Source organism: Carassius carassius, chromosome 26 (genome assembly GCF_963082965.1).
Source record: "Carassius carassius chromosome 26, fCarCar2.1, whole genome shotgun sequence".
Classification (NCBI taxonomy): Eukaryota; Metazoa; Chordata; class Actinopteri; order Cypriniformes; family Cyprinidae; genus Carassius; species Carassius carassius.
The window spans coordinates 18,335,265-18,348,159 of NC_081780.1; the positions used below are offsets into that span (position 1 = coordinate 18,335,265).

At 35.1% G+C, this 12,895-nt stretch overlaps 1 protein-coding gene across 1 annotated transcript; it reads right to left on the reverse strand.

Moving 5' to 3' along the window:
• Positions 1-3,453: 3,453 nt before the first annotated feature.
• gas8 (growth arrest-specific 8) lies at positions 3,454-12,467 on the reverse strand. Its single transcript, XM_059511491.1, has 11 exons — positions 12,334-12,467; positions 11,466-11,558; positions 11,138-11,335; positions 10,806-11,012; positions 8,166-8,220; positions 6,370-6,575; positions 5,522-5,689; positions 5,329-5,415; positions 4,821-5,030; positions 4,614-4,679; positions 3,454-3,746 (listed from the first exon to the last, which is right to left on the reverse strand). Exons 1-11 carry the CDS (start codon positions 12,334-12,336, stop codon positions 3,567-3,569), a joined length of 1,473 nt encoding a protein of 490 aa, XP_059367474.1. The 5' UTR covers positions 12,337-12,467; the 3' UTR covers positions 3,454-3,566.
• Positions 12,468-12,895: the final 428 nt, after the last annotated feature.

The following is a 12,895-nucleotide window of genomic DNA, read 5'->3' on the forward strand; positions in this document are numbered from 1 at the left end:
CATGACATTTCTGCATTCGGTTCACGTAAACTCTGTTGCACCTTAGTATATTTTTATGCGTATATGTTTACATAATGTAGCATGTGTACATTCTGTAGTGTTTAATATGTCGTGCTACCTGGAAGTATGTCTAAAAGTACACTGTGTGTACTGACTATATGTATGTGCATATTGCATATTTTTACCTGTTGAAGTCTGTATGGTTATAAGTTAATTGTTTCTGCACTGTCTGGAGCACGCTCCAAATAATTTCACTCACCAAGGCACATGTGCTGTGGTGATGTGACGATAAAAGTGACTTGACTTGCAGAAGAGTACCGTGGTGTTTCAGTCAGGGCGTTAAGTAAGCAAATGTAAACTATAGGCTACATACACTAACACATCTATCTTACACATCTCTGTAACAGCTAACTTCGCATATTATGCCGCTCACAGGCTCTCAACAACAATGACAGCTGATCATTGAGTTCATTGACAGCAGAATTACATTACATGGATCAGTAAAAGTAATCCATCAATACACGGGTTCACTATGAACATTCACGTCACTATAATGACGACAAGCCCACAGCAGCTGAACTGTACAAATGTTGGACATCCACAGTCCACACACACACCACACTATAGTATTATATCAACGTACCACGCACATTTCCATAACAATGTGAATGAATGAATGAATGAATGATTCCTCTTCTTCTGGTGTTAATGGCGATTGGCAAACCAACTTAAATGGTGCATTCCCGCCACCTACTGGATAGGAGTGTGGAGCGCATAATGATTGTAAGTTTGAGACACTAAAATAAAAATACAAATAAAACTTTTTAAATATATATAACAAGGTTCCAAATGACACTTTATTTAATACAACTGTATTTTTAAATTCTATATATCAGTCTTGTTTCTTTTAAGAAAATAATTAATTCATGAAATATTCTTGATTGTTTTGTGCCATTTCCTAACAGAACCTGAAGTCACAAATGATTTATTCCGAACGATCTTAAAGCTTGAATTAGTTGAAATCTTGCTCCTTCATATGAATCACACATAATACTGATTCTATTCCAGATTCAGGATCTTTAGAGCCATCCGTGTATGTTTGCAATATGCTATAAGAAGTTTGTTCAATGTATTGCTGCACTGATTTGTCAACATATTTCTTTCCTTGTTATGTTTTTCTTCATATAACTGAATGTCAACTACAGGCACAGGGAAAATCCAAGGAGGAATTGCTAACGTTGCACAGAAGGGGCAATATTGATGTCACTAATTCCCATATTCTGTGTCTCTACATTGGCAGTCCATTCAAAGTTTAATAGTTTTTATGCTCATATTCCTGGCAATCCTTCAGAACGTTTTTTACTAGATGACTATCTAAGTGTCATTTTATATCAATAGCGTATATAATCTTTAACTTAAGCCTTCAAATTTCTGGAGCCATATTGGAGATGATCTTCTTGCTCCACAACATATTTGCAGCTCTTGGGATTGAATTGCCTTGATCTTTAAAAGTTGTGCTTTAGAAGCCGAACTATACACCATACTGCCATAATCAAGAGTTGCTCTTATCAGTGCACAGTACATACTTTTAAGAGTCTGACGACATGGCCCCCATTCAACTCCTGCCAAGCACCTCATTACATTTATTGCTTTTTTACCTTTGTCTACTATTTTCTGCATGTGAATTGAAAATTCAGTTTTGAATCTATCCGAATTCCCAGAAATCGGATAACTGACACTTGCTCCAATTGTTTTGGATTGATTTTCCTTTTAGTAAAGCAGATTACCTGAGTTTTTGCTATAGAGAAACAGAAACCCCATTCATTAGCCTAGTTCTCTACTTTTTTTAACAACATTCTGCGTACACTTCTCCACATGCCCCACATTGCGCCCTCTTTTCTACAGCGCACCGTTACTGCAAACAAGGACCTTCCAATCCCCATTTCTATCTTTGAATTAGATTAAACAGAATAGGACTGCTAACACTTCCTTGAGGTGTTCCATTCTCTGCTGGATATATCTGAGAAAATGCAGAACCCACTCTAACTTAGTTCTTTTAAACAAGAAATTCTTGATCCAATTATACATTCTTTCTTTTATTTCCGTTCTTTCCAATTTTATTTCCATATCATGTCGTATGCTTTTTCAGCATCGAAAAATACTCCTACTAACACTTCCTTGTGACTTTCTTATTTCAGCTTCCAAACAGAGCACAGATTTCATTGTGTTTCGCCCTTTCCGGAAACTTTGGTATGGGGAGAAAAGTTTTTTTCTCTCTCTCAATGATATGCACTAGTCTGCTCATTACCATATGTTCCATCAGTTTGCAAAGATTCAATGTTAATGCTATGCCTGTTAATGACTGTAGTTATTTGGTTGTGTATGGTCTTTGACTGGCTTTGCAATTGGCACTATGCCACCATGCTTTCAGTCCACTGGTAACCTCCCTGATTCCCACACCTTGTTAAAAAGGCTTAAAATTATAGTTAGTGATGTCTCGGATAGATGTTTTACCATCTCATTGCAAATATTATCTCTTCCAGGTGAAGTTTGCTTAACCCCTGCAAGCGCTTTCTTCAGCTAAAGTACATCCAGATGGTCCTTTTTCCTCCAGTAATTGAATTCTTACTCGAGTTACATTCCCTATACCTTCTCTCTTTCTTCTGTACAAATCTGAGTTACTTTGCACTTTAACAAATGTTTCAGCTAACGCATCTGATTTTCCGCTTATATTACAAGTCTGTCATTATACTGTACTAATACAGGTTTGCTGCTATTTATTCGCTCCCCTCCCATTTTCCTTATCATACTTCATTTATTTATCTTCCCCAATGTTGTAGCAAAATTCCCTCGAATAATTTCTCTTAGATGTCCATATTACTCTCCTCACTATCACCTGTGCTATTTTGTAATTAATAAAATAATTATAGTTAAATGATCTTATTCTTATAGGTGCTTTATTCCTTACATTAATTCCTTATTATTTCCTTACTACACTTCTCATTCCACCAAGGAACGACTTTCCGGCCTTCTTCTTATTACTTCTTCAGCAGTACTCTGAAGATTTTCACATAACTTGTGATTAAAAACCTCTACATCAATATGTAACTATATACAATATAACTAAACAATACAATATATGTATATATAACAAAATATATGTAGTATAAATTACTACATTAGAATAAATGACTGTTAATTTATGCTAATTTGTATAATTAGGAAATTGATTAAAAAAAAAGTATAGCATAAAAAGTTGTGGAATGTATATCGGAAAGTAAGGTGAAATAAAATAAATTCAGAAAGTGAAAACAGAAAGTGATGGAAACACACTTTATGACCTTTTCACAACGTTTTAATGTAAGACGAAGAGACTTACATTTACACTAAAAATGATTCATAATTAGAATCTCATGCATATCCATAACATAAAATTAATTGCACATACATACAAACCTTAAAGAATAAGTCTTTAATGTATTAGAATTTCATAAGTGTGTGTGCATGTGGACTTTATATGTATCACAGGTTTTGAAGGGTGTATACATTTATTGAATTTGATCATTCTATTGAGATTTAACATGTTTTTCCCTTTCTAGCAAATTTGGAGCAGAAACGAGGGAAGCAGGGCCCTGACCAAGACTCTGCCCAGAACTGCTTTCGAGTGGCTTAAAGTCGAGTTCTTCCACAGCGATCCCAAATGCCTGCAGCTTTGCTACAGAAGTCTTCAGCAGGTCATTATGTGCCTGCGGATGGAAAAAGATAGCTACACTTAATCACGACAGGGTGTCGTCAATTCATATTGTATGATATTTTAAGAATTACATGCAATTTTTAATCCAATAACAAGCCTGTCTGTGTCACATGACCAACTTTTAGTCAGATTTCAGTGTTTTCTTTTCAAAATCCATTCACATAGACAAATAAGCCCTCTGTCATGCTATTCTAACATATATACATATATATATATTCTAAACTTATCTTGTTTCAACCCAGAGTACACATTTACATTGATTTTAAGACTGTGAATACGTGCATAATGTTTTATGTGTATATGTGTGTGCCAAGTTTACATATGTGTCAACATTTTATAAGTGTATGCATGTTTAAGGTGTTGTCTAATGCCGCGCTCGATGTACTCCTGTTCTGACGTCACATAGCCCGCGAAACACCAATGGCATCCCCTACGGATAATATTGCCTACGGATGCAGTGTTTATGCAAGTGGTACACGCTGAAAAAATGATTTTAGGACAATATAACGCAATACAATTAATAATCTACCTACAATTCCTTGCCCAGGAAGTTTGGCGTGACTTGCCTGGAACACTACAAAGTCGTGAGTCGTGGTTTGAAGTAGTGACTTACAGGCTCAAAAACCTGGAACGCAGCATAAGTGGTCTGCTTTTTACATTGGTGTGTAACTGCTCCGGGTGTGTGTTCACTGCTGTGTGTGTGTTCACTGCTGTGTGTGTGTGTGTGTACTTGTCTGTATGTCATGTCACTTTCACGTTCACGTCACTTTGTTATTTAATATGTACTGTTTGGGCATTCTATACTTCACATGTATGTGTGATTACGGTTAATGGAACCTTAAACAGGACAGTTTCTAACCTTGCAAACTCGTGCCACTTCATACTGTAAGTCTCTGATAGTATGGTTTTTGGATTCCAAAACTTCCTAGACATAAATAAAACACAATTGTATAGGCACATTAACAAGCACTTCTGTAAGACTGACTTTTATATTTCTAATCCAGTCATATATTATGGAGGTCTTCTGCAAATGCTTGTATGCAAATCTGTACGCACAGAAATGTACCTCTAGTTTATGGGTGACTATGTTGAGGGTGTTGGGGTCCAGGTTGGAAGCAGACAGCACCTCACTGAGCTGCGCTTCCTTTTTCTTCAGTGTGTCATTGAGTGCACTCAGTTTGTACTCCAGAAGCAGGTTTTTAAAGCCACTTTTTTGTTGAACCTCCTGGATGGCTTTAGTGAACTTCTTATAGAGCTCGTCTCGCTCCAACTGAACCTACACAACAAAGTGTTTTCAGTTATTACACATGCAGCAGTCCTAATGGATCAATATGGAAATCTGAGAGATTACTGTTCCAATATAATGTTGTAGAAAAATACAATTATTACTATTTTTGTATTATTATCTGGATGGTGTGTACTACTATAGTGTGCGTACAGAACAGATGTTTGTATCATGTCATGGCAGACATGTTAACAAGATGAAAATAAACCATTTTTTTCTACTAAGCTTTCTACTAAGACCATTACTAGTTCAGTGTGTTATAAAGGTCTGATGCTGTTCCTCCAGTCACCTTAGTAAATCTCTGTTCCAACACTTCATGCACCCACTGAAGCTCCTTCATTTCTCTCTCAGATATTTTGAGACGAGCTCTTGTTCTCTGACAGCAAAACGAAGAACAAGAATTCCATACATTACTAAGATTTATTAAAACCATTGTTATAGTTAACATTTAACACTAGCACAGTTCAAGACCCTGAACATACAGCTAGAGCACTCTTGTCCTTATCATAGTTGGCGAGGCATTTCTGGAGTTCTGCGACTTCCTCTCTGGCCTTTTGTGGAGACTCTCTAAGGTGCTTATTCTCCTCAAGCACTTCAGCCATCTCTTTATTTCTCTTCTCCTCCTTCCTTTTCATCTCCTTTAACTCTTCCTGCAAACATTTCACCGGAGACGAAAATGAGTAAGAACTGACAAATAATTAAACAAACGTTTTTGAACAGTAAGATTTCTAAGAATCCTGAAAAAACTGTTTTAAATATTATTAATACAATAATAATAATAACACATCAAAGTAAACTGCAGTAATATTGCTGTAATCAAAAATATGTATTTCTATAACCCCCCCCCCCCCCAAAAAAAAAACAACAACAACTCAAACAAACTAAATATTTTTATTTTAGATAAATTCTGACCTTTTGATCTTTCTATTCATCAAAGAATCCTGACGAAAAAATACTAAACTGTTTTTAATTGTTTTAATAAAAATATAATAATAATAACAATAATAATAATAAAAGTAATGACTGGAGTAAAAGTAGACTGGAGTAATGATGCTAAAAAATCTGCTTTAAAATCACAGGAATATATTACATTTTTAAATAAATAAATAGAAAGCAGTTATTTTAAATAGTACAAATATTTCACAATAGCAGAAGAGAATTCTTTAAAAAAAAACAAAAAATATCTTACTGTTCAAAAACTTTTGACTGGAAGTGTAGCATGATTGCCAGATACATAAATGTAGATGTAATAATTTTCAAGATGCAATGATCACTATGAGTTCCTAAAAACAACTTAATGAGAGAAACTCATTGTCATTAGATTTTTCACCTTGAGTGAAGTGATAAGGTCCAAATTCTTGTAGACAATGTCATTGAAGTAGTTCCTGATGTCTCTGAAAGCCTTCTCATGATTCATCATCAGCATGTTGATGTGACTGTTCTTTCGTTCCTCGATCTCATGAATCTCTGTTTTGCGTCTCAGTTCTTCCTCCTGCCGTAGTTTCTGCATCCTTTTCTTATATTTGGACTCAATTTCTGTGACAAAGTTTTCACTCCCATGTTACGTAAATCATTAAAGCAAGTTTTTACGGCCTAGAAAACTCTTCCCTTTCCATACCCTTTTATGTAATGCCACATTATACTATTACAGTATTTAACTGAGAATATTTACTCCTCATCTGAGCACTTCAAAATCTGAAAGTAAAAAAAAAGTCGACATTGATTGCATACAATTTTTTACAAAAAAGTACTTTTTACTTTGAATTACATAAAAAACACATCATTATTTGTCCTGTGTGCACTTGTTATGACATTTTATGCAACCCCAATTAATGTTTAATTGAGAAATGCTACCACCCATGAAGACCAATGTCCAGGTTGTATTCGTGTTACACAAATGTATATGGCCTGGACCAGGGCTGGGGCCCCCCCCCGGAGGTGGTGGAGGAGCTACACCGAACCACAGATTTGGCTCTCCATGCCACTAAGCAAACTGTCGCTGTTATTGGTCATTCGAAGGCCGTGATGGTGGCTACGGAGAGACAACTGTGGCTGAATCTGGCAGATATCGGGGAGAAAAAGAAAAACTACCCCCATCGATGCACCAGTATCGACTTCCAAACTTTTCAGTACATCGGTTGGGAAGTTTCAGGGGGTGAAGGTGCATTCCACTACATTTAAAACCTTTATGCCGCTAGGCAATAGGTAATATGTGCTTACAAAGTAAGAGTTTCCATTTTGATTTTAAATCAAATATGCTGCACATCTGGTAAGATGAATTCAAATAGTAAAAAAGAAAGCAAAACTCTAAAGCGTGCAGGGTTCAAAATGAGTGAAGGCAAGTACAATATCTGTTCTAAACTTTTAACAAGCATGGAAATTTAGTTGCATATGCCAGTGATTAATTTGCATTGTGGAGGGTTGATATAGTGCTCAAAATTAGTTTTATGCAACAAGAAAACTGTTGTAAAATTTTAGTCCTTTGGATCCCAAACTTTTTGCAGCGTGCACCTCTTTCTACTCTTTGACACATGTCACCACCTTACTCCAGTTAAACACCACATTTTTAACTGCAGGGTTTGGCATTAACCTTTTGGCTCATCAGAAACTAAGATGTATTTACACAGTTTAAAAAGCTGAAATATAGCAAAAATGCATTTACACTGCAAAATTACTTTATAATATTAGTGTGTTGGCTATGAGATGTTCAACTGTTCTGCTGTGATCTTTGTTTAGAACTTCTTTCGTTGACCAAATCAAACAGAAACATGATGACAATATTGTACTAAAATTTAAGTGACATAATATTACCTACTAGTTTGAACTCTTGTAAAAAATGAATGTTAAATTTGAAATCGTACTGTTTTCAGAAAAAACTGCACTCTCTTGTTTAATTAGGCTATATGTTATAAATATAAAAACTACATTTTTACTGCAATATATATATATATATAATATATAATATACTCCCTATCTTTTTTAGTGAGATGGATGGGCCTGCATGTTTGCACACAGATCATCAAAATAATTCCCTCGTGCACCCTGGGTGGTCAGTTTACGTAACCCAGTTTGGGAACCGCTGTTTGTACCCCGTCCAAATATATAAAGACAGAGAGTTGACTTTACCTCGTACTTGTCTGCCAAAATCATTTCTCAGAACAGTAATTTCCTCATCGTGTTTCTGTTGAAAGACAATTTTGTTTATTTTCATTTCAGATCTAAAACATCGTAATGGTAATCATTATAGCAAGGGTGCAAGTTACGGGGAGGGGGATTGGGAGTAGTGTGCTTTTAATATAAAGTTTTCGTGTATATATGATGTAATGGTCTTTTCAGGCACCATAAGACTGAATAAAGAAAACGTTAAGATGGGTGTGTCTACTGCACACTGACAACACAGGTATAAAAGTGTACAATATTAGAATGAAACCCAGCAGGCATTTTGATGTCAACTGATATAAATTTTCATCAAATGTTAGTCAAGTCTTGATCAAGATGCTGTATAACATCATTTTAATGCCAGTTTGAACAGCAATTTCTTCCAGTGGTAATTGGGTGAGCATGGAATGCCAAACCTGATAAAGTTAGAAATATATAAATACATAAATAAATATACAAAGAAAAGTTATATGTGTGTGTGTGTGTGTGTGTGTGTGTGTGATGGTCACAGACAAGGATATCAAACATGTTTGATATTTTCAGCTGATTTTAGAGCACATTGTTTCCATTTGTAATGTGTCTCCTAGAAACAAGGCGCACATGTCTGAATGAGTTTGTTGTAATCTGAACAACTTTAAAGTCTGGCAGTGTATGATCCACAGTCGTGTAGTGTATGGTGGCCTGTTTTCTTATGTGATTATTTACAAAGTCGGTAAGTGTATGATGCCTTGTGAATCTGATCAGATTGAAAAAATTGTGTAGTGTATTCCAGCCTTAAGATGGGCAATCGTCCAAAATCTTTTATCATAGGTTAATTAATTTAATATAACCCTTACTGTATGTATATCTAAGTCATTTATCCAATTATCAACAGTCACGTCATGTAGGCTACACGGCTTGTAATTCGTTTTTGACAAGGTACCATTGTGGCCTCAAAGCCACATTGCTATTCCTGAGGTAAAACCCGCCCTTCCCATTACTTTAAGGACAAAGAAATGTATAAATAAACATGAAAATAGATAACTGTATAAATAAATAGATGTGGAAATAAAAAAAAATAAAATAAATGTGGAAAAAATATACTATACATAAAAAAGGAAATAAAAGTATAAATAATCATTTATTTATTCTCTTTTATTTGTATATTTATTTTTATATTTTAGCTTTTTTACATTTCTTTGTATATTTATGTATTTGTTTATCTAATTTTGGCAGGTTTGGCATTCCATAAATATGAAGTTAATACACTGAAATTGGTTTAATGTATATTTAGGCAATGTGTTTGAGATTCAGTTTACTTCAAATCAATGTCATTGTTTAGATGTCAGATTGATGTCACATGGAAATCACATTGACATCAATGATTTATGTGCTTGATTGATATGTATTGCACAATATGCATTCTTTGTCAGCCTGATTAAGTTTCAAGTAGCATTTTTTCTTAGACATCATCGATTTGCCACATCTCCTTTTGAAGCACGTCCCAGTGGGCAAATTATATTCAAAAGACCTGAAACTGACATCAAACATTGACGTGGAAAAAGAACTGAAATATCCAAATCAAACTGATGTAAGAAACTTGATGTCCTTTTCAGATCAACATGTTTGTTTCCTTTTTAATGCCCATTCAATGATAAAGCTTTCTCTGCAGTTTAGCACCACACCTGTACATGGCGCTATACTAGAAATGGCGGTCTGCTTCAAAAACATTGACATCGTTTTTGTGTATGCACGGTTATTTACCACTGTAGCATGAGTGCGACACAGTTTGGAATGAGTGTGACACACAACTGCTTGTTTGTGTGCGAGGTTAATCCATGACACACGAATGAATCCATGAATCCGCTATTTCATTGGTAACTTGTTTTACAATTAAAACTTGAAGAACAGTTACATTGTCCATTTATCCATAACATTTCTGCGATGCGGCCAACATGGACATCCAGGCATAAAAACACAATTCACTGCATAATGGCCAATTCTGAATTAAACGGTCAGGAAGTATCCCTGCACAGCTAATTAAACTCATATTGTGATATGGACTAACCTCAGTAATTATTCATCTGATGTTCTGTGATCTTTGTTCACAATCAGAAGAGGTGCATTTCTTTTTGAATTTACATCTGTATTATTGACTTCAAGTTTGTTGGATAAAACTTATCGGTTGCACTTTATTTTACAGTACGTCTACTTACATGTACTTATAGTGTACTTACAGTGTATTTATCTAAGAAAGTTCTGGTTATACAAGGTAACTACATGGGTAGGGTTAAGTTTAGGGGTAGGTTCAGAGTTAGTACCTAGTTATTAGATAATTATTGTAATTACTATAATAAGTACATAGTATGTACATGAGGAACAGGACTGTAAAATAAAGTGCTACCAATTTTTCTATCATTGCATTGATTTTCTCTCATTATTTTGGTTGCCATAAGAACATCAGTTTGTGGATGTCAAACGGACGTGATGTTTTTGACGTCAGTTTGATTTGCATTTTTGATGCCAATGTCTGATGTCAATTTGATGTCTTTTCAATAATCAAAGTGTCCCTTCTTTCCACATTCCAAATCACATCCTGGTTACGCCATATTGTAATCATACTCATACCAGATGAAGGTTCTTGATCACATTCTCATTGGACAGCTCCTGCTCTTTCACGTCCACTTTCAAGCAGCACATGTCCTTCCGTAGCTGATTCTCAAAGTCAGCGTGCTCCTTTTGCAGCAGTTTGCTGCTGACAACACTTTCAGCCTTCAGCTCAGAGAGCATGTTCTGCTCTTCATAAAGTAAGTGCTTCACCTTCTGCTTATAAACCTGAACAAAAACAGATTCATATCACACAAAGTGTTAAGTTCATTATGAGCCAACACATAGTTAATCAAATACGAATATATATTATGATTATGTAAGTAATACATTGTGAAAATGACTTTTAAAACCTTAATTTCCACTTGGTGGCGCTCCTCTGCCTCCTCCAGATCACGCTCTCTGTTTCTCAGTTCACACTTTTTCTCTTCCAGCTGTCTTTTGGTGATCTCCCAAAAGGTGTGTATTTTGTCCCTCTCTAGTTGGAAATAGTTGCGTTCCTCTCGTTCTCTGTCCAGCTCCTCTCGCAGACGCACAATGTGCTCTTCCAGCTACAAAACTCTCATGAGTTAAAGACCAGTTGGTAAAACGAAATATAAACAAATAGCTAACATTAACAAGGTGTTCTTGGTTTCATTATTATTGTTAGTATTAGACTCTGAACATATGAGAATATCACACCTGCTCTTTCGACATTTCTTCTGTGGACAAGCCGTCCACTACTGTTGGGGTTTTACCCTTTGGGGACTTGTTGGAAGATTTTCTTTTTGGCGGCTGGAATATGGACAGATAAAAAGGTAACGTTTAACAAAGTTGAGGTCTTTTTTATGCATTTAGCAGACGCTAAAGTGCATTCAGGCTAACATTTTTTCCTAACATGTGTTCACTGGGAATCAAACTCACAACCTTGTGCTGCTAACACAATGCTCTACCACTTGAGCCACAGGAACACTCTTTTTTTGTGCTGGATACTGTATATTTCTATTCCACACGGCACAACAAACTATTTTTTAACATTTCCTTTATGTAAATTTACCATGATTTTATTAAATTAAAAGTGTATTAACCATGTTTTTTGTTTTATTATTATTGCCATTTGTATAACCACAGTTTTACTAAAACATACCATGGTTAAACTATAGCCCTAGTTAGTGTAGCAAACCCATGGTTAATTTATGATTGCCATGGTTTAACTACAATAACCATGTTTTGTGTGTGTGTGTGTTTTATTTATTTGATTTTGTATTAATTATTTTGTAGTAAAAGCATGGGATAAAGATATGTATATACTATTAATGAATTGACTCAACAAAAAAATAATATACAGCAGGGGATACATTCCCTATTTAGTTTTGCGTTAATACAGGTTGTACTAAACATATTTCATCAGATTTTACGTTAGCTTCTTTAGTAATAATTAAGTTAGTCGATAAACTAGCGTCTCACCCTTGGACCAACAACAGCGATTCTGAGCGACATTTATTTATTTATTCTCGCTGACGATACACACACAGACGTCATGAGTTCATAAAATGTAACATTTGCTTACCATTATTTGTAAAAGCGTTATTATCACCTCAAATGAAAATAAAGTGGCTTCTAGCTTCACAAGCGGACACTACTAAACAATGGTTTCCTAGCAACATGAAATCTCTTCTTCTGCAGCTGCTGCTTCTTCTTCTTCGTCTTTGTTTTATGGTGGATCGAAAACAGAAAGTGCATTACCGCCACCTATCTCCCAAGTTGACCATTGACGATAAATCAAATACGCAACTACAGTATTTCATCAACCAAGGTAACATAACATAACATGAAATTTATAAATAGAGGTGGGTAGTGTAGCCAAAAACTGTACTCAGGTAAAACTACAAGTACTTATATAAAGAATTACTCAAGTAACAATCCTAATAGTTACCCGAGTAAAAGTAAAAAAGTATCCAATGGAAAATCTACTCAAGTAGCTAGTTACTAGTTCCAGCAAACATTTGGACGTTTAATGACCATTGAAAATACGTTAAATTTTAATTTTTAATGACAATATATATATAAACGAATTAAAAAAAAATAAAACCAATATGAATAGGCTAATAATAATAATAATGTAAACATAT